The 22,460-nt window shown below is 44.7% G+C and overlaps 1 protein-coding gene across 1 annotated transcript; it reads right to left on the bottom strand.

Moving 5' to 3' along the window:
• Window positions 1-1,664: 1,664 nt before the first annotated feature.
• On the bottom strand, window positions 1,665-7,729 carry LOC127225078 (L-amino-acid oxidase-like). The gene is made up of 7 exons (XM_051188338.1): window positions 7,714-7,729; window positions 5,930-6,144; window positions 5,458-5,570; window positions 4,484-4,685; window positions 3,164-3,232; window positions 2,802-2,938; window positions 1,665-2,544 (listed from the first exon to the last, which is right to left on the bottom strand). Exons 1-7 carry the CDS (start codon window positions 7,727-7,729, stop codon window positions 1,740-1,742), a joined length of 1,557 nt encoding a protein of 518 aa, XP_051044295.1. The 3' UTR covers window positions 1,665-1,739.
• Between the last annotated feature and the right edge of the window lie 14,731 nt (window positions 7,730-22,460).

Below are 22,460 nucleotides of genomic sequence, written 5' to 3'. Positions count from 1 at the left end.
AACTAATCAAACAATAAGCTCCACTTCCAACCCTAACATCTGTAAAAGGGACCGGACCAGCCTAAGCTCACCTTGGGGGACTTTCAAAGGAAGGGTGACTGCTTAATGTCACCAAGATACCCCCTAGAGAGTTCCCCTGTTCAGATTCCTGCAGCCAGGTACAGCAGCATAACCCCAGGCATGGTGTCTGAGTGTATTTCCAGGCCACAGAGAGTACCTGGTTTGCTTGCAGTAACCAGGTGTGCATCTTCTGACTGTTTGCACACTTTTTGTGTCTTTGTGTCATACCACAGGTGTTTGCATTGGAGAAGAGGGCAGGGCACACTTAGATCTAGATTGTGGGCCCTTCACACTATTTTTTTTTCTAATCTGGAGTCTAGTTGTTCTGATAAAAGCAGCTTCCTCCTGGACTTCTGGACATGAGGCTGCACCACCGAAAGCCCCAGTTTGGTTTCTGTCACTTGGAACTAAAAATGTCCTGACTGTCATTGACAATTGGGTATCTGAAAAGAGATGTTTAGATTTAACAATGGGCTGGGTTGCTGTAGAACATGTGCATTTTCTTTCCCTCTCCCTCCCATATCATATGCCAGTCTTCCACAAAACTCCAACCAGCACTTCACCATGCTTGCCTCCCGGGTCCCCCAGGGTCTGTCAAATGAGGAGTGTTTGTGACTCAGTTTACCTTTCTTTTTTACTAGGTCGATCCTCCAAGACTCAGGAATGATTCTTTGTTTCTAAGAATTTGGGACAAAAATTGAGTCAGATTTGGGAACTGATCTTTGACCACATAGGGGGGCAGGTGGAGAGGGTTGATTTTCACTGTTTCATACTCTCTGTGTTTCTGCTTCTCAGCCAGGTGTCCTATGGTACCCAGTACATGGCATGTTCAGTAAGTATTGGCAGGCTAAAGGGAATAGCTTACTTACACACACACCATAAAATATTTGTGGTCTTAGCCCTTAGGGGTTCTCCAAGGCTGGTTGGGGACATGATCTCAGTAAGGTTCTCAGTCCATTTAGCATTCTAGAGAGGGAGAATTGTGGCTCAGAGGGGAGGAAGGATAATGTAGGCTGGTCTTGTAAAGACAAGTGAGTTTTAGTGAGGGAACAAGTAAAGAAGGAGCATGGTGTCCCCTCAGGACTGTGTATAGACTATGATAGCAATGGGTAGGGGTGAGGGGGAGAGAGTATCTCAGGGTAGCTGAGATCCCACTAATGCATAGTAGAAAAAAAAGCAGTTAAGAATCCTGCCTCCTTTTCCACCCACATTGGGCCAAGATGAGAGGCCCTTGGCTAAGGCACACAGCAATGGAGTTTGCGTGTATGTAGTTGTGAGTGAATGTGTCAGTCTGCTGTTCAATTTGCGGGTACCTTGGGGTTTGTCTGCTTGTTTAGGAACTCTAGTTGTGAGTGACACAAATCAGGCACAGAAGTTTTTCTTTCTTGTTTGTTATTGTTCCGAAGCAGGAGACATGTTAAAGGCTGATTCTAGGATTCTCCAAGCTTGACCTCCACCCATGCCTCCATGTACTGCAGCTCTGTGGTTTCCTGTAGAGAGCTAGGCAGAGAGTGAGATAGGAAAGAGATGTCTCTTGCCAGCTTCCCAGCTGGATTCCTGATTGGAGACCAAGGGACCAGTGGTGACCCCTCTCCTGCCTTTCATCTTCCAGCCTACTCTGCCAGATTCTCCTAGAGACTGTTCTTGGGGGGGGAACCCCAGTTGTTTGTAAAAGGCTTCTAGAGAGGCCTCTGTCCATGAATAGCCTCCTTGTCCACTATGGCCTGAATGTTCTTGGCAGCTTGGATGCCAGACTTGATGGCAGTGTCTATCCAGCCATGGGGCAGGCTGGTATGCTCTCCAGCAAAGTGGACACGACCCTCTGGCTGGAAGAACTTCTTCGAATAGTCCACAAATTGGTAGGGTGTGAACTCAGCAAAGGCACCAATGGTGAGGGGGTCTAGAGACCAATGCTTGATCACTGATTTTGGGCACATGTGCTTTAGCTCCTCCTTGGGTATGTGGTGCACTGCAGCCAGGTCATCCAGGATTATATTCACTACCTGGTTGGGCTTCATGGCAGTAAAGAAGAAGGAATCATCGTCCACAGTGTAAGAGGCCAGTAGGACACCCTTGCCACCTGGAAGTCTGTGGCTGGGATAGTAAATGTAACGTGAGGGACGGTCTGTGATGGAGTAGCCTCCCTGGATGCCATCCTGTTCCCAGAAGCGTTTGTTGCACACCAAAACCACCTTGGTGGCACTGGTATAATGCACGGAGCGCAGGGCGTGTGTTTTGTCTGAGGACAGGGGTGGCTGGAAGGTGATGAGCCGTGTGGCTTTGGCGGAGGCTGAGTTGATGACATAGTCAGCAGTGAGTTTGTGCAGCGGAGAGGTGGGGCCATCGGTGCGGTACATAACCTCAACCGTAGGCCCCTTTCTCACCACGGTCTCCACTCTGGACCTCAAATGGATGGTGCCAGGCTTTAGGCTGGCACTGAGGCCACTGGGGAGTTGGTCAAAGCCACCGATGATCTCTGAAAATCTGCAGGGGTGGAGAGGGGAAGATGAGTCGGGAGATGCTAGCAGACCTATGTGTCCCAGTACTGGCCATTCCTCTGGTCTGAAAAGGGAAAAACCTACCTCCCTGTACTCTTGTGTGAGACACTTTATAAACTTTGTCTTTATGAATACACAGCCCTGTGTCAGGCAGGCATTGCTACTTGAGTGCCCCTTGCATAGTGAATACCCAATAAACCAATGCTGGGGACCAGGTTCTTCCCAGCCCCAAGTCAGCCTTACTCATTATTTCCGGAGAAGATGCTAGCACTCCTCAGGGACTCCAGGAAGGACTTGTAGTACCCAGCGTTTTCGTTCATCACATCCCCAATCATCTTGATAGCTCCTTTGCTCAGCATTCCTTCCTTCGTCAGATAAGCCTGTGGGGAGGGGGCACCATAGATGCAAGGATGGTCCAGAGGGTCTAACGTATAGGAAAGCTTTAGCAGGGGCCTCAGCCCAGCAAGGTTATATCTGGGCTTGAGGGAGACAACGCTTTGGCAGTAGGAAGAGGGTATTTTGTGGGCTGGACACTGACACAGAGCCTTGGCCTAGCACAGAGCCCATCACTCCACCTCCATCTTGGGGCCTCTTATTTCACTTACCTTGGTGGAGTAAGAGTCATAAAGGGATATCAGTTGGCTGCAGTTGAATGTCTTCATCCGTTGTTTGATCTGCAGAAGGGGAGGAGAGATACTAATAAGCTGGGCCTCCAGGTGACCAGGACACCTAGGCTGTCATAGACAAGGTCACAGAGTGACAGATGCCTCCCATGACTTTAGATTAGAGTCAGGTTTTTTTTGGATGTCCCTTGGAAAGGCTGGAAAAAGCCAGAAAAGGGCAGTTCCCAGAGCACTTGGTTGCTGCTCCTTCCCTTCATTTAAAGACACTCGTGCTTTTGTTGGAAGGGTCTCACAAAACCTAGGTTGGCTTCAAACTCACTGCACAGCTGAGGCTGCTCTTCAATTCTAGCTCCTCCTGCCTCCGCTTCGAAAGAACTGGGATTAAAGCTTGTACTACCACACCTGACTTGAAACAAAAGACGTATTCAAGACAAAAATTAAAGGTGAATATTCAGTTGGTAGAGCATTTGCTGGATGAGACTGAGGACTTGAGTTCTAGTCCCATCACCCATATAAAAGTAGGGTGTGTTGGAGCTAGAGAGATGGCTCAGCAGTTAAGAGCACTGGCTGTTCTTCCAGAGAACCTGAGTTCAATTCCCAGAACCCACATAGCAGTTCACAATTGCAACTCTAGTTCCAGGGATCTGACACCTTCTCACAGATATACAGGAAGGCAAAACACCAATGCACATCAAATGTAAAAAAAAAAAAAAAAAAAAAAAAAAAAAAAGAGTGCGATATCACATGACTGCAATGGCAACATTGGGAAGGTAGAGACAGTGGGATTCCTGGGGCTTGCTGGTCAGCCAGTCTAGCAGAATTAGCAAGGTCAGTTCAGTGGAAAAACTCTGCCAAAAATAAAATAAAACAAGGTAGGAAGCAAACGAAGAAGATAGCTGTTGTTGATTACTGGCTTCTACACAAATATGCACATGCACCGACATTTACCTGAACACAAACACAGGCACGCATGTGCACACATGCGCCCATGCATACACACAGACACTTTAAGGTAAGATTTTCATTGTCATCTAGGATGACTGACTCACTACCAAGGGCTGTCTAATCTAGTTAACCCTTTCTTTACACTGCTGCTGACCAAGTCATGTTCTGTAGATTTCTTGAAGACAGAAGAGAAGGGTTGAGGGCGGTGACATCATTAATCGTTGTTATAAGGCAGGTGGACCAATCATAACAATGTTGGGTGGGGTCAAATGACCTGAACCCATGAACTGATTTGCTGTGGGACCTTAGGCACCACCCCTTTCCTACTTGATCCCAGCTGGGAAAGGCATCAGGCACCTCAGTGATGGCTTGATGGAAGAGGTATTGGGCAGTTTTGCTCTTCTCTGTGGAGCTCACGGGGTAGCCCAAGATCTTGGGGTTAGCTTTGACTTCCCAGGCACGATAACGCCGTCCATTGAGCAGGTACCAGGTGTTGTTATCATACTGGATGAACTTATTCAGCTTCAGACCAAGCTTCTTGACATAGGTGTGGGTTAGCCTGGAGCAGAAATAGGCAGAATAATATCCTTGTTCCTTCCGGTCCCATATTAGCAACTGTTTCTGGTGAAACTACAGTAACCTTGTGCCTAGGAAGCTCAAACTGACTGCGTGTCCAATTGTAATCTCATTTAATGTAGGTGTTAGCTCCCCACCTCCTAAGGCTACAGAGGGCTAGAAGTTCATTGAATTCAGGCCCTTTATGAAGTCCCAGCTAATAGGACTCAAAAGTATAGACAACTGTCCTCTGTTTCAGCAGCATTTGCGACAATGCCATGCACTTCTAAGTGGCTTTGAGGCAGTAATTAATGGCTCCACTTGGGGCTGGTGCAGTTGTTTATGTTCTTGGTGGTTTGGAGGGCGAGTGCTGACTCAATTTATATTAAATGCAAAAAATAAAAAAGAAAACAGAAACATCTGTGGAGATAGGATCTAGAGCAAAGTAGATATTATTAGTAATAATGTGTTATACTTTCTCAGCTTGTTTTGATGTAACTGACAAATATGAAACTTCCCATATTTACATTCTGCAGTTTGATGAGTTGGCATCAGTGACTGCCATTGTCAGTTTGGGATCTATCACTTCCCGTGACCAGGGCTTTCTGTGACAGCTGCTTTCTCTCTGAACTGGGAGTTGAGTATCATCCCCCACGTGTTGGATCACATGACACAGTGAGTCTGAAAGTTCTCAGACACCATGGCCTCGCGGTCCCTTCTGCCTTTTGCTCATCCCCACTATGCTCCTTTTGCTCCTTCTCCCGTATAGGACTTACTTGTGGCTTTCTGGGATTCGCATCGCCCCTAATTCAAAGTACCAGCCTTCCTTCTTGTTTCTGATTGTGAGGACCCGACCTCCGATGTAGTTGCTGGCCTCCAGGATGGTTACCTGACGTTCAGAGAAGCTGCTGTCATTCTTAGGAAATGCTGTCCTTTCTCCCCATCCTGCTCTCACCTCCCAGTAGCCATAGGCTCTGGCTTGGAGGCCATGAACATGTAGGATAACTTCACTGGGGCTGTTGTTCCTGAGGATCCAGAGTTATTTGAGGCCCTTGCCTGGTAGCATGTGTCTTCATTCTTGTCTCCATAAGAACATGAATGGCAGTTAGCAATGACTAAGGGCCACGGGCTACACTGACTAGTGGCTACATGCACTTGTACATCGTTCCCTGTGAGGTCATTCACCCCTTTTCCACCCAAGGAGGCAAACTGGAGGCTGATGCTCGAGGCCTTTCAAGACCTTCTTACCTTGTGACCAGCATCCTGTAGGGTCTTTGCTGCCACTAGGCCTGCCATGCCAGCTCCCACTACCACCACTCTCTTGGGCAGTGGGGTGGTATGGAGCCCATTCTGGGCTGTGAGGAGGATGTTGTTATAATCCGGGTCCTGGAAACACTTGTCAAGGTCCTCATAGAAGGCAAGGCAGCTGGAGATGGATAGCAGGATACCCAAAATAAAGATGCCTGGGGGGGCAGAGAAAGCAAGGAAGTGGTCTTTCTGGAGCCCAGGCTCTGGGACCTGTTTATCCAGGATGAGCTTGACTGTGGGAGCTGGCGCAGGGCAGTCATGTGAGGGCAGTGTCTGACAAGTGTGTGACTATAGATACGAATGTTTGGCGTTATGTCTATATGAAGGCAATTGTGTTGTGCAAGCCATTGTGAACTGTAGTGTTATTTGTGTGATTTGTGTAGTGTTCTGAGTGTGAACACAGTTTGCACCCTGGAAGCTCATGGATGTGGGAGATTCATAGGTGACGCTACATGTGTCTGCTCCCCATGGGGAGTGTGCATGTGTGCTCACCTGTGTGTAAAGGAATATGGTTGTGTATAACTGACTTTGCGGGTGGGAGTGTGGTTGTAGTTTGCTCTTGCTTCGTATGACTGCATAGTTCACGACTGTATGTGAGGGCTGCCTCTGTGGAACAGTGTGGTTGTCTCAGTGTGTACGAACCCATGGGGGGAGGGAGATGGACTGAGAACATGGCTGGATCTATTGTGAGTGAGGGAGAGATGTATGAGAACTGGCATGTGAGTTAGGCTGGATCTATTGTGAGAGATGTATGAGAAAGTGGGTGCTTGTGTGGGTTCTGTGAGTGCTTCTGGAAAGTGGAGCTGTGCGGGGAAGAGAGTGAGCCAGCCAGTGAGAGGTGTGTGTACACTTGTGAACAGGTGAGTGTGTGAGGGGGGAAGGTTCAGCTTTCTGAGTGGGAAGCAGGCAGTCCCTATGTTTTCTATAACCTCATCTATGGTTTCTCCAGGCTTCCCAGGTATTTAATGTGATGTCAAGATTGGGACTCATCACTCAGATAGTCAATGACTACCATAAAACAAGCCCTGAGTGACTTGGTTCTCTTTTTCAGTTAGCTGGTCTTGTCTGACATGAAGGGCCTTGTGGTTTCTTCAGTGTCACCTGCTCTCAAGTAGACCAGGCAAGGGCTGTCACTCTCCGCTTCATCCAGAAGATGAGTTGTTGGCTGGTGACAGACCCCTTACTTTGGTCTTTGTAATGTCAAGGCAACTGAAGCTCCTCCAAGGAAGAGGACTTTTAGGGACTACCAGCTGAGGAGGAGCACCAGACCCTTCCCAATGCCAAGACAGCCTTCAACTGGGATAGCTCACTAGAAAAGAGGAGAGACATCACCAGGCCCAAGCGAGAGAACCCCTAAGTCTCCATCCCTCTCCCCACTCCACAGATCTACCTCAGTGTTCCTATCCAGTCTCCAGCCCTTACAGTTCCCCTAAGCTATCCGCATTTGTTTCTTGGTCCCTCTGTACTTTCCCTTGGATGGATACAATCTCCAGACCCATCCTCCAGATGCCTCCCCCATTGAATTCATTTTCAACACCCTGACCCATCGCCAGCTCCTGGTGAAGCTGAATCCCTGTCTCAGTTTTTATTCTTCACCCTTATATGATCCCCGACTGAGGTGTCCTCAGACCTACACCCAGTCCGTTGACCCATGTCTCTCCTGCATCCTGCACCTAATGCCTAGTTCAGTGTCTTTCCCAGACCTGGAGGAGGACCCCACTTACCGCTCCTCTTGGCCATGGCTCCGGACTTCGTGCTGAACTCCGAGCAGCTCATCCTCTCTTTATGAAGGAGCAGCACCACTCTGGCAATATTTGGCCCTTATCCCACCAATCCGCCTCTGGCTTGATTGACTCAGCCAAGCAAGGCAGCCCTGCACAAAGGCCTGACCTGTCAGGTGAGATGACAGTGACAACTGACGCCACTCCCCTCATCTTCTTCATCCCACCTTTCCCCCCAGATAGTCTTTTCTAGGAAAATCCCATTCTCCCAGCCTAGCCCTCAGAGCTCCGGACTGCTCCACTACAGAATGCCTGCTTTCCCACTGCTATTCCACAACAACCCTTTGTTCTGATGTCTGTTTGGGATAGGATCTGGCCATGGGCTCCTGTGCAAGGATCATGCTCTTCTTGCCCCTCCCTCTAAGGGTCCCTGGCAGGTAGGCAGGTAGACAGGTAGGCAGATGTCTCTGACCTGACCCATTAGCAGAGGAGAGCATTTTCTGTCCCTTCCCCTGGGACCTCTGGGGCTTCCTTAGACACAATGTACTTCTCTGGCTATGGACTTCCTTCCCATAAGGAATGGAGCCAGGTAGCTGTTCTGCCAAGATTAGCTTTTGTTCACAGCCTGGCTATCAAAGGAAATGAACAGAAAGTCTGAACCCAACCAGCAGCATGGGGCTTGGGAGAGGGCAGCAGTGGGGGTAGGTAGGGCACATAGTATCCAGAGCCCAAGCCTGGGATCCTGGCATCAGGAGTGGTATGGGGGAAGGGTAATAGCAATAGAATCGACAGACTGGGCTTGAGTCCTGATTTGTACGGGCAGAGTTGTGTATCTTGGGATATGGAACGGATGCCTTTTTGACAGGCCAATAATACTTTCTTCCTAGGAATTTGATTTGATGTTTCAGCCTTGGCTGTCCTGGAATTTGCTCTATAGATCAGGCTAGCCTCAAACTCAGAGACCCACTCGTCTGTTTCCCAAGTGTTGTCATGAAAAGGTGTGTGCCCCACTGCCTGACATTTTTTTTAAGGAAATGTTTTGTTGTATAGAGTAGGATGACTTTGAACACCAGATCCTTCTGCTTCAGCTTCCCGATTGCTTGGATTATATCACCACATGCTTCAAACGGTTTCAAGGCTGATCTGAGGTGATATGTGTAGTGTAGCTGTTTTCTTTAGGTTTGACATGAGCATCACCATCTTGAAGCAGAACAGGTGTGGTGACTTGGGAAGAAAGACCGTGCCCATAGGCAAGACAATAAAATAATCAGACAATGCTAATTCTAGGATAACCTAATTGCCCTATTATAATCATATTATACTGTTATTATCCCACTGTAACTATTACATAGTTACTAGCTAAGCCCAGGATAACGAGGCTGTTAACACTCGCTGTGGAAGGAGCTGGGAGGTTCTCTAGTCCTTCATCTGAGATTCCAGTCACCGTTCCCTCCTGACCCAGCTGCACAGGATCTTAAGGGTTGGTAGGATAGATGTATGAAGCAGACAGTTGAGTTGGGATGGGACTTTGGCGGTAGAACATGAGTTACCCATATTCCTGTAAGTAATTGTTCCATCAGTGTATGAAAATTCTAGCATAGCACATTGGGAGTGTGAAATGGTACCTTTCTATGGTTTTGATTTCCATTTCCCCAACAGCTATTAATGAGGAATATTGTATTAGGGTTTCTATTACTGTGAAGAGACACCATGACCATGGCAACTCTTTCTTGTTTTTTTAAATTCGTCATAATCATTATTATTATTCATTTTTATTCTTTTTAAAAATTAATTAGTTTTACAACCTGACCATAGCCTCCCCTCCCACCCACTCTCCCCCATCTTCCCCAGCCCACCCCTCCTTCATATTCAGCTAGTCATTTTTGTGGGTTTTTCTCTGATGTCCCTGACCCCGTCAGCTCCTAAAATCCCTCCTCCTTCTCCTCAATAGGACTCCCTGAGCTATGCCCAGTGTTTGACTGGACCATGGCAACTCTTATAAAGAAAAACATTTAATTGGCATGGCTTACAATTTCAGAGGGTTAGTCCATTATCTTCATGGCTAGACATAGTGGCAGGCAGGCATGATGCTGGAGAAGGACTCCATCTTGGTCCACAGGCAGCAGGGGCAACTGTGTGTAACACTAAGCATAGCTTGAGCAAAGGAGACCTCAAAGCCCACCCCTAAAGTGACATACTTCCTCCAACAAGGCCACACTTGTTCCAACAAAGTCACACCTCCTAATAGTGCCACTCCCTATGGGGGCCATTTTCTTTCAAGCCATCACAAACTTCTTTTACATGCTTATTGCTCAGTCATATATGCCCTTCAGAGAAATGTTTATTCAAATCATTTACCCATCTTGCCAATGAGTTATCGCTGTCTAAATTATCGAGCTTTAAGTTTTATTTTTAATACTTATTTTATATTATGGGTATTCTTATTTTGCCTGCATATATGTCTACACACCACATGTGTGCAGTGCCATTGGAGGCCAGAAGAGGGTCTGGTTCCTCAGAACCGCGGTTACTAATGTTTGTGAGTACCCATGTTGATGCTGGGAACTGAACCTGGGTCCCCTGGGAGAGCAGCAAGTGCTCTTACTGACTGAACCATTTCTTCATCCCTGAGCTTTAAGACTGTGAAAGATACATTATAGACACAAGCCTTTAATCAGATATTTAATGTGCAAATATTTTTGTGACAATTTCATACAATGTATTTTGATCATATTCACCCTCACCTCCTCCTCTTTTAGCTCTTCTCAGATCCGTCTCTGCCTCTGTAGCTCCCTGACTTTGTGTCTTCTTTTAAACACTTTTATTTAATAACCCATTGAATCCATAGCATGCTGTTAGTTATACTTGCAGCTGTCAGATCATCCACTGAAGCATGGTCAAACTTCCAAGTTCAGGCTGGCTTTGTAGATGAGGTTGGAATTGAACTCCTGAGTTCCCTGTCTCCATCTCCCAGGTGCTCGAATTACAGGCTTGTGACACCACACTTGGTTGAATTTTCTTGGTGGTATTCTTTTTATAAAGGTTTCTACTTCAATAAAGTTCAATTAATCTTTTTCTCTTCATACTTTTATAATAGATTTTAAGAAATGATTGCTTCAATCAAGAGCATCAAAATTTACTCCTATGTTAAAAGTGTCATTTAGGTCTTTGATTAATTTTGAAATAATTTTCTGTATTGTATATGACAGGGTCCAGTTTTATTCTCTGGCACATGGGTGTCCATTTGTCTCAGTGGTATTTTTGAAAACTATTCTTTACTCATTGAACAATCTCTATGTCCCTGATGAAAATTAATTGACAATAAATTTTAAGGCTGTGTCTAGACTGTCAGTTGTAATCTATTACATTACATGCTAGTCCTTATGCCAGGTCACACTGCTATAGCTTAGCAGTAAGTTTTGAAATTGGGAAACAAGAGGTCTCCAGCTTTATTCTTATCTCTCAAGGTTGATTGACCTATTCTGAGTCCCTTGACTGTTTTGAAGAGAAGTAGTAGCTAGGATTATGATAGAAGTACATTGATTGGGTCTGCTGATTAATCAGTTTAAGACATATTGACATCTTAACAGTTTGAAGTTAGGGCTGGAGAGATGGGTAGTCATTAAGAATATGTACTGACTGGGAGGTGATGGTGTACGTCTTTAATCACAGCACTTGGGAAGACAAGGCAGGTGGATCTCTGTGAGTTCGAGGCCAGCCTGATCTACAGAGCTAGTTCTGGGACAGCCAAGGTTATATGGAGAAACCCTGTCTCAAAAATCAAAAACAAAAAACAAAACAAAACAAAAAAGATGAAGAACTTATGTTGGGTGGCTCACAACTGCTTGTAACTCCAGCTCTGGGAGGTCTGAAGCCCTTTTCTGGACGCTATGAGCACCAGTAATCACAAATGCACATGATATCTCCCAAATATACATAATTAAAAATAAAATAAGCCTTTAAAAACAATTTAAAGTCTGACACATGACTAAGTTATTACACACACATCATAAACCCAGTGTTATCTGACTTTAAGAGTTGGCATGTGCAGCAGGTACACACCACCAAATGTCAGTTTGCCTTCAGGATTACCACAAGTCGTCTCTGAAAACAGGAGCAGGTTGCATGAGGAAGTGGCCCAAGTGGCCTGCTACTTTCTCCTCCACAGCCTGGACTTAAAGTCTCCCTGATGAGTTCTTTGTGACTGACTACATAGGAATAAGTGCATACTGGTTACAGATAGTTCTATGTGATGTACCTATCCTACTCGAAAGTTGATTGCTAGAACACCAGGTGTCTTTCTGGAACATGCTTGAGGACAATGGCAAAGAGAAACCCTCCAGGGGACAGGACATCAAGCAGGGTATTTATTTGTTCCTTTGGTTTAGAAGAATAAATGGCTTACAGGCAAAAGTCTATATTGACTAATGCACACTGGCCATGAGTTGGCTGGATGTGTGGCTAGTTGGGGACTTGGATAGAACTTGATTAGATATTTTGTGACCATGAGTATGGGGAGAGAGCTGTAGATAACCATCCTTGAACTAGAAAAAGTTAAAAAAAAGTGTCTCATATTAATGCTCACAAAAAGTCTAAAAAGAAAGAGTTGGTTAATTAGTTGGATAGGATGACATTCTCTGTGTACATCAATCAGCTTCTTTCCCTCGGCACCACCCAATGATATCACACATAAAGCAGCTAAGACATCAGGGATACAGGTAGTGCTTGGGCTCAGTGATACAGACTGTGACCTAATTTTACCTTTACTCTTTATAGACAGAGTTAGTTATTAAGCAATTTGCCACAGTATTAATTTCCACATGCTAAATCCTAGACTGCTAATGAGTATGACTCAGTTTACCCACACCATATTTCATAGCTAATGTTTTGGATATTAAATGAGTTATTGCAAGTAGACACTTAAAAAAACATTAGGCAATCGGGAAGAGACACACTATGAGATTTTGCTGTTATCGTCATTATTATGGTATAATTTTGGTTGATATTTCTGTCATTATTGTTATTGAGATTGCAGTTCTGCCAGCTTAGAGCTCCATGTTCCTTGTTGGATCATTATAAGATTCATAGCCTTGGGAATGTAAAAATCCAGAACTCAAGATAATGAGGGCATACAGGGTGAGATCCTCATGACTGGACAATTGTTGCTGGGCAGCTGGACAGATCTTGCTTACTTCAGTCTTTTAGAAAGCAAGGTGTCAGGGATATCCAGGGGTGATGGATGGGGCATAGAGTTGAGAGCCAGGTCATCAAGGCTCTGGACTCCAACTTTAACACACCTTGCTATGGACAATATTTCTTTTGTGGGAGGGACTTCACTTTGCAAGAGTAGGGATACACTGACCTTGAAGTCATTTGCTGACTGAGAGATAGTAAAATGACCAAACACAGCACTGGTATCTCCTTCATTCTTTGTCTATGGTAAGTGATTAATATCATCATCATTATCATTATCATCATCATCAAATCCTCCTCCTCCTCCATCATCACAGTGATGTGAAAAGAGAAGCATATCTCTTCTCTCCTAGGCCTGCTGGTGAGAAAACATACATGGAAGTGCTTTACGGGCTGTGAAGGGACCACTTCAGTGCTCTCAGACTCTATGATCCTCACAGCCTCCTGGGTCCCTTTCATCTCCCCTCCCCAGACACTAACCAGAAAATGCTCCGAAGTGCTTATTTTACCGAAATAAGCTGACTCTCGCATTGATCCCTCAATGAGGCATTGACAGCTTGGGTCAGGTAGGGAGTCCCTGGTTGTTAGGATTGTAATTAGCATCTAGCTTCTCCTTTCTCAAGGCTCACCATCTCTATGGAGTCTGTGGGCTCATATTATTAAGAAAGAAACCTCTCGAGTCTCCCTTATTCCTCATGCTGACCTCTGGACTGGCAGCCCCACACCCAAAGTGGAGTGGGAACGGCTCTCAGCAACAGGAGACATTTTGGTCCAAGTTCATGTACAGCCATTATCATAAACTTAGGTAATTAAGCTTATTATGTACTTTGCAGATTCAACCTTGACTCAGGAGGCAAGTGGCCAGGTTTTAGTGTTGATTTTTCCATTGTCTAGTTGCATGATCTTTGCCAGATTCCTCCTATCTTCTGGATTCATTTATCTGAAAAACAGGAAGGTAGGCCCACACTTGATTATCTTGAAATATTCCTAATATTTAAAAATCAAGGTGGCTAGCATTTCATCCTCTCTATAGCCCTAGATTGTTTCTTTCCCGAGGCAAGTGATTCCGTCTCTCTGAATCTCAGTTTCCCCATCTGTCTGAGGAGAGATGAATCCTGTTCTGGACTGGACTGCCTCTTAAGAGCCCAAGTGAGGCAGAGAGAGAGGCAGGCTGAGCTCTGTGAGTTTGAGGCTAGCTTGGTTTACCTAGTGTGCTGCATGCTACCTAGTGAGACCGGCTCAAAACAAAAATGCGGAAGTGAGGGGCAGTGACATGCATAAAGAGTTAGGTTAGTGCTGGAAAGGATTGGTTCCCTCCCTCCCTCTTTCCCTCCCTCCCTCCCTCCCTCTCTCCTTCCTTCCTTCCTTCCTTCCCTCCCTCCCTCTCTCCTTCCCTTCCTCCTTCCCTCCCTCTCTCCTTCCTTCCTTCCTTCCCTCCCTCTCTCCTTCCTTCCCTCCCTCCCTCCCTTCCTCCCTCCCTCCCTCTCTCCCTTCCTCCCTCCTTCCCTCTCTCTCTCTCTGCTTTCTTCCTTCCTCCCTCCCTCTCTCTCTCCCTCTCTCCCTCCCTCCCTCCCTTCCTCTCTCCTTCCCTCTCTCCCTCTCTGCTTTCTTCCTTCCTCCCTCCCTCTCTCTCCCTCTCTCCTTCCTTCCTTCCCTCCCTCCCTCTCTCCTTCCTTCCCTCCCTCCCTCTCTCCTTCCCTCCCTCCCTCTCTCCTTCCTTCCTTCCCTCCCTCCCTCCCTGCCTCTCTTTCTTCTCCCACTCCTCCCTTTCTCCTTCCGTTCCTCACTCCCTCCCCCTCTCTCCCTCCATTCTTTTCTTTCCTTTAATTTGAATTGTTCCCAAATTCTGTAGTATAAATATACATATCATGGCCAAAGTCAAGGCATTCACATTCTATCCCTGAATGTTTGAATTTTGACTCATTACCAAACAAATCCAGTAAACCAAATATCTGTTAAGCACCTAGACACAAGCTAAGTAAAAAGTATTAAAACATTTTGGCATAGAAACAGTTTTGAGCATTTAGTGTCACTGAGTTTTTGGGGGAGGGGACAGGGTATCACTATGTAGCCTTGGCTGGCCTGAAACTCCCTTTATAGACCAGGCTGACCTTGAAATCATAGACAACCTCCCACCTCTTTGCCTCCAGAGTGCTGGGACTTTTGTGATTTTTTTTTTTTTGCATTATTGATTTATTGTTTGTTTGATTGTTAGTTCTAGGGATCAAAGCTAAGGCTCAAGCATTCTAGCTGGGTGCTTTGTCTCTGAGCCACATTTCCGGGCACATGGCTTTTGCTTTTAGTGTAGTTTATTGAAATATTGTATAATTTCTAAACTTTTCTTCTGATGGTCTGACTGGGAAGGGCCTCAGAGTTCAATCTCCTTGTGAATAGCTGGGAAACAGAGCACAGATCAATCTGGGATGGCTATTCACAGTTGTAGAATTGGGCCAGCACGTGTACCAGGGTGCTCAACTGTCACATTTAACTCTCCCAGCAACCACAGAGGGTAGAGGCTATGACCAACATTTCAGAGAGGCAACAACTGAGTCTGAATGACAAGGAAGGTAAGAGATCATGCAACAGAACTTTCTAGGTTCAAATTCTGCCTTTTCACCTGGGGTGATGCTGATGACCTCTGGATGTTTCTTGCCAGAACCTGATTCAAGACCTGGCATGAGGTCGGCAGACTCTTAATTAGTGCTCTAATTATTATGAGGCTGTTGGCTTCTCATCTTTAGACTGTGTAGGTATTTTATAGGTGGAGAATGGAGGACTTTGATTTGCTCAGGGCAGTTCAGGAAGGGGTAGAAGTGTGACTCAAACATGATATAACTGACACAATAGGGTTTAGGTATCAAAAGAGAAATCAGAATGAAGATTTAATCCACCAGTAAGTCCACCAGTGTCCAGGTCCTATACCCTCTGCTCTGAGCTGCTCACATCCCTCAACAACCCTCTCTCTGTGGCTTGATGGCTTGCTTACTTCTTCTCTGTCCCCAGAGGCTTGTGTGTGTGTGTGTGTGTGTGTGTGTGTGTGTGTTCTTGTTGACAGTATTCGGGGAACTCCATTTGGCACAGGGCTGGGGTTGGGTAGGTGGAGGCAAGACTTGTAGAACCTCAGCAACTTGTCCCACTAGAGGAGGCTGAGATGTCTGTCTCCTTTGTCTGCATCCCAGGATCCTTTGGGTAAGGCCTTCAGGGGCAGTGCTGGCTTGCTGTCTGGGAGAACTCTCAGAAACCTTGTGGCTGTTCTGGAGAAGGAGCTGCCTGGAATCCTGACTCCCTGGACTGGCTGCCCAAGGGGCTTCCTGATCAGATCCTTGGTTGCCCATGGGGCTTCCTGATCTGATCCTTTCCCATTAAGAGCCACCCAGTAACAGTCCTGTGGACCCACTAGGTATGAAGTGGCACCTCATCTTTAGCCTGTTGGTAAGATCTAGGTATCTGTGAGGCTGGTGGCCAGCAGTAGCTAGGACACTACATCCAAGCTTTGGTGTGTACATGCTAGCCACCTGCTCATTACCACTCTTCTTTCCCAGCTGGCCACCGTGTCAACCCTCTCTCATTACTTCCTCCTTCCTTCCTCCAATAATTATTTACTGAGAATTCCAGCATGTCACCAGATTGCTCATAATTTCCCAACACAATTTCCATTGACTTCCCCCGCTTTTTCAATCCAGTTTCACGGCCTCACAACCTTCATGTATGAGCGTAGATGGAGGACACATTATGATGAGATGTACTTTGTGCCTCCCATCTCACCCCTCTCACTTGGGAAGGTTTTGGTCCAGTTTTGTGTGGTGACATTACTTCTGCTTCCAATTCTACACAGGGTGTGATTCCATGGTGCTCAGTGGACCTCAGTGATCTCAATAGCTCTACTAGATGGACAACGTGAAGACTTTGCCTTCTTCACCATCCCACGTAGGAGCCTGTGTGCCAGAAGCAGGGAAGGTAACTGAGCCAGGCTCCTGATTCTCCTTTTTTTTAATGAAAAAATAATTTAAAATTAATTTATCCCCCCCTCTCTCTGTAAGCATGCAATATGTATTGTGTGAGTTTGGATCTGGATACTGCACACACATTGAAGTCCTAGGACAACTTTTGGGTTTTGGTTCTTTCCACTGTGCACTCTGAGGGCTGAACGCAGGTCATTAGGTGCACACACAGCAAGTGCTTTTATCCACTAAGCAATTGCACCACTTACCACCTATTTATCTGTGCCTTAGTTTTCCACCTATTGGTGATGCAGACAAGCACACTTTCCTCAATGAGTTCTTGAGAATTGGAGCTAAAATGAGTAGAATAACACATGGCTTTTAAGTTTTAGTCTCCTGTTTGTCCTAGATGCCTTTTCCAGTATTGGGTATATTTCACTGTGGTCTTTCTGGTAGTTGAGTGTCTATGGGGGTGGAAGGATGAGGAGAGAGGACTAGGGTTACAGTGTAGTCTTCTTTTACAGATCCCAAATGCTGAGCACTGTTTTGCTTAGTTAGATGATCTCTTTTGTGAAAAGTCTTTTACCTCTCCCTCTTATTCTATTGCAGAATTTGTGTGCTTGTTAATACGTGGGAGATCTTTAAAATGAGTATCAATCTGTGGTGATGTTTCGTTTATGATCTAATAAAGCTTGCCTGAAGATCAGAGTGCAGAGTTAAGCTACTAGTTAGCCACAGAAGACAGGCAGTGGTGGCCACACCTTTAATCCCAGTACTCGGGAGACAGAGGCAGATGGATCTCTGTGAGTTCAAGGCCACCCAGGGCTACACGAGAGTGAATCAGTATAAAAGAGAAACAGAGCTCACACCTTTAATCCCAGCACTAGAGAGGAATATAAGGCAGGAGCTCAGAGCAGTTGAGGTTTTTGGTGGAGAGATTGCAGGCTGTAGTCTGTCTATGGACAGGATCGCCTGTTTTGGTCTGAGCTTTAGTAGAGGTAAGAACTCTGTAGTGGCTGGCTGCTTTGCTTTTCTGATCTTCAGCTTGAAGCCCAGTATCTCTCAATGGGTTTTTATTATTTGTGCTACATCGATGTTTTTAGTACTTCTTGTTTATATGTTCTGGTTTGTGACTTCTCTTTTGGTGGTACTTTTTTGTATGTCCTGTTTAAGAAATCTTCGCCTGGGGCTGGAGAGATAGCTCAGCAGTTAAGAGCACCAGCTGCTCCTCCAGAGAACCTGAGTTCAATTCCCAGCACCTACATGACAGCTTATAACTATCTGTGACTCCGGTTCCAGGAGACTCACCACACTGTTTTGGCCTCCAGAGGCACTGCATGTATGTAGTGCACATATATACATAAGTTAAAAACACACACATAAGTTAAAAATAAATAAATCTTTTAAAAAAAATCCTCTTTAAGAGGATAAGGGGATTTCCTGACTTTGATCCTAAAACTGGCTGCTTTTACTTTTACCACTTATATCTAAAGTAAAACTGGAATTGTCTTTCATGTGCACTTGCGGTAGGGACAGGCCACAAAGAATTCTCCTATGGGAATATCCACATGGTTCAGCAGCATTTATGGAGAATCCCATCTTCTCCCTGTGCATTGTAGAATGAAATTTGTCATTAATCATTCAACTGCCTATACATGGGCCTGTGCTTGAGGTTTCCTTGTTCTGCCCACTGATCTGTTTCTTCTTATGTAAATTTCACGTTTGCTCAATGACTATAACTTCACAGCGAGCCTTGCTTACTTCTTGCTATTGTTAGGATGCCAGGGATTGAACCCAGGACACTGTGTGCATGCACGGGCCCTGACATGAGCTGCACCTTCAGCTCGTCTTTTCTTTTTTAAAAATGTTCTTCTCTTATATATTACATTCCAACCGCAGTTTCTGCTTCCCCCACTCCCCTCACCTCCTCTCTCACCCAGATCCACTCCTTCTCTGTTTCTTTTCAGAAAGGCGTGGGCCTCTCAGGGATATCAACCAAACATGGCATGACAACATGCAATAAGACTAGGCACAGACTTTCATCTCAAGGCTGGATGAGGCTACCTGGTAGGAGGAAAAGGGTCCTGGGAGCAGGCAAAAGAGTCAGAGACACCTCCACTCCCACTGTTAGGGTTCCTATAAGAATACCAAGCTACACAATCATCACATACACGCAGAACACCTAGTGTAGATCCATGCAGGCTTCTTGATGGTTGTTTCAGTCTCTGTGAGCCCCTATGAGCCCTGTTTAGTTGATTCTGTAGGCTGTGTTCTTGTGATGTCCTTGACTCCTCTGTCTCCTACAATCTTTTCTCTCCCTCTTCCATCAGGATTCCCCAAACTCAATGTTTGGATGAAGGTCTCTGTATCTGCTTCCATCAGTTACTGGATGGAGCTCTCTGATGGCAGTTGGGCTAGGCTCTGGTCTATGAGTATAGCAGAGTATCTTTAGGAATCATTTCATTGACCTTTTTTGGCCGGTATGTTTGGTTCTATCCTAGGTCTCCGGGCTATTTAGCTTCTGGTTCCTGGCCCTCCAGGCAATGTTAGGCATGGGCTCTCTTTCATGGACAGCATGGGTCTCAAGTTGGGTCAGTCATTGGTTGGCCATTCCCACCGGTTCTTCACCACTATTATCTCAGTGCATCTTGCAGGCAGGACACGTTGTAGGTTGAAAGTTTTGTGGCTGGGTTGGTGTCCCAATCCCACCACTGGAAGCCTTGCCTGGTTACAGAAGATGGCTGGTTCAGGTTCCATATCCTCTCTTGTTAGGACTCTTCCCTAGGGCCACCCTTGTAGATTCCAGGAAGTCAGCTGCACTAGTCCACATCACCCCCCAAATGTCCTCCAATTCCAATAGTATCTCTGGATACTTTCTCCCTCCATTGTTCCCTGCCCCACACCGGATCCCTCCTCTTCCCATCCCCACCTCTGTGTCCAGTCACCTTCCCCCTTCCAGATCCATGCATCCCCCCCAGCTCTCCTTGTTACTTAGCCTCCCCAGCTCCAGTCTCAATGTGCAATAGGTCTCTATTCTTTTATTTTTTCCTTAAAGGTTCTCCAGTTTTCCATATTAGTTTTATAACCAGGGGTGTTGATTTTTGCCAAAACCAACAAACTCCCAAAATAGAAGCTTTTGGATTTTGACTGTAGGTATACCAAAGTTACAAAATCACATTTACATCATTATATTATGACCTATCCTATCATTTATAGAGGTCTTCAATAATTTATCTAAAGTTTTTTTTCCATGTGTGTCTTTCATTAGATTTGTTTTTATATATTTTTATATATTTAATTTGTTATTGGTGTGTGTGTGTGTGTGTGTGTGTGTGTGTGTGTACATGACAGAGGGACAGACAGGCAGAGAGAGAGAGAGAGAGAGAGAGAGAGAGAGAGAGAGAGAGGTGCAAATGAGGAGTCAGAGGACATCTCTGTACAGATAGATTTCTCCTTCATATTTATGTGGGTAATGGAGGTTGAATTCAGAGATCAGGATATGGTTAGTGCCCTTGCCTGCTGGGTCATTACACCAGCCCATTTTTATTTTATTTTATTTGCAAAAGAATGCAATGGTAAATTCTTTTTTTATAGACACTTGCTTATTCATTTCAGTTTTTCTTTGTATTTATTTTTTTATTTATTTTACCTACACCATCATAGAATCTATAGGTGATTTTTTCCTTCTTACTTTCTAACATTTAGTGTTTTATTTCTTTCTATTGATTTATTTCACTGGGTAAGAATTCTTGTGGAAAGGGAATTTGTGTTTCATCATTCATTTCAACATTTGCTATCATCTTTCTTTGATGAGAGACAAGTGTTATCACATCAAGAGAGCATCAGATTCCCTGTAAATGGAGTTACAGATAGTTGTGAGCCACCGTATGGATGCTGGGAATTGAACCCAGGTCCTCTGGAAGAGCACCCAGTGCTCTTAACCATGGAACCATCTCTCCAGCCCTGAGTCTAGCTTTCTAAAACTATGTTTTCTACTTTTCCAACATGGCTTATATGAAAAAACATATTTTTTTTGTAATATTCTTGTAATTTTGTCACATGGAGTAAGTAGTTTTCAGTTTTTTCCTATTCTTTAGGAAATATGTTATAATGAACAGCTTTTTTTTTCTTTCTTTAAGCATAAGAAGAATTTACTAAATTACCAATGAGTTTTGTTTTTAGGAAAGTTTAAGCTTCCAGTTTTGTTTTAAAGGTGGCACTGGGCTCCTCTGACTTCTCTTGTGTGAGCTCTGGTAATTTGTGTTTTGTGAGGACACCTTTCTCTTTCATTTATACCCCCCAACTTACCAGCCTAAAGCTTTTAAAAAACTATATTTATTTTTATTTTATGTGATTTGTGTTTTACCTGCATGCATGCCTGTGTGAAGGTATTGGATCCCCTGGGATCAGTGACACAGACAGTTATGAGCTGCCTACCATGTGGGTGCTGAGAATTGAACCTGGGTCCTCTGGAAGAACAATCAGTGCTCTTAACTGCTGAGCCCTCTCTCTAGCCCCTAATTAATGCTTTTTATAGCATTTGATTCATCTTTTAAATGGCTAAGATCCATGGTATTGTTCCATTTTTCATTCTTGATGCTGGCATGCTTCATTTACTTTATTTATTTAGTTTTTTTTGGTATTTGTTGAATATTTCAAAGAAGCATTTAAAAACATTTAATGTTATGAAGAATTGCTTATAATTCTGAACTATAAAAATGAATATGAGATGATACCAATATGTAAAAATATATGATGTTAGAAGACATGAACACAGGTATAGAAAAGAGCACAGGAAACATGCCAAAGGCTAGAAGTGACTAAAGAGTCTAACCCGGTGTAATGGTGTGTGCTTGTGATACCAAACTCAGAGCCTGAGGTGGGAGTATTCTGAACTTGAAGACAGCCTGTGTTGCACAATGGGACTCTTGTCTCAAAGATACTAACAATAACTTAAAATACACAGGCCTTTAGATACAACTTTGAATTCTACAGGAATTCAGATTTCCTTTTAATTATATTAATAAACCATATTACACTCTTAAAGCACACACACACACACACACACACACACACACACACACACACACTGCAACAAAACACCACATTAACTCTTCATACCACAGGGACAGGAAACTTGTAGTATTTTTAAAGAATGTAGATCCAAGTCTGAGAGCCTGACATAAAGACTTTTGTAGTAAGGTGGTTAAAACAAACAAACAAAATATATGCCTTGGTAGTTATGGTAGAATACAGGTGCTCAATTTCATTCTCTTTGTGGACATCCATTTGTTTCAAGACCATGTTTGAAAACACTCTTTTCTTTATTGAATGCTCTGTATGTCCATGATTAAAATCTGAACAGTCAGTTCTGGTCTGCTTACCTACATGTTTCTACAGCTTTGTGGTAGGTTTTGAAATTGGCAAACAGAATTCCTCCTACTTTGTTCTTATTCTAGACTGTTTGACCTCTTCTGAGTCCCTTTCACTTTCCATGAATTTTAGGATCCATTTGGCAATTTCAGTAAAGTGGGAACTAGGACTGTGGTAGAGGCACAGCTTAGGGTGTGTTGGCATCTTAACAAAAGAAAGTCTTCTGATAAAGGAACCAGAAGA

Source organism: Phodopus roborovskii, unplaced genomic scaffold, assembly GCF_943737965.1.
Source record: "Phodopus roborovskii unplaced genomic scaffold, PHOROB, whole genome shotgun sequence".
In the NCBI taxonomy this organism is placed as follows: Eukaryota; Metazoa; Chordata; class Mammalia; order Rodentia; family Cricetidae; genus Phodopus; species Phodopus roborovskii.
Note: the sequence above shows the minus strand (reverse complement) of the source record. Positions and strands in the feature narration are given on the sequence as shown.

Excerpts from the sequence above, each read along its gene's own strand:
- LOC127225078 (XM_051188338.1), bottom strand. Across the intron at positions 5,571-5,929 it reads TACAGGATGCTGGTCACAAG|GTAACCATCCTGGAGGCCAG; the intron begins GTAAGAAGGTCT and ends TCTGAACGTCAG. Across the intron at positions 4,686-5,457 it reads CGAATCCCAGAAAGCCACAA|GCTAACCCACACCTATGTCA; the intron begins GTAAGTCCTATA and ends TTTCTGCTCCAG.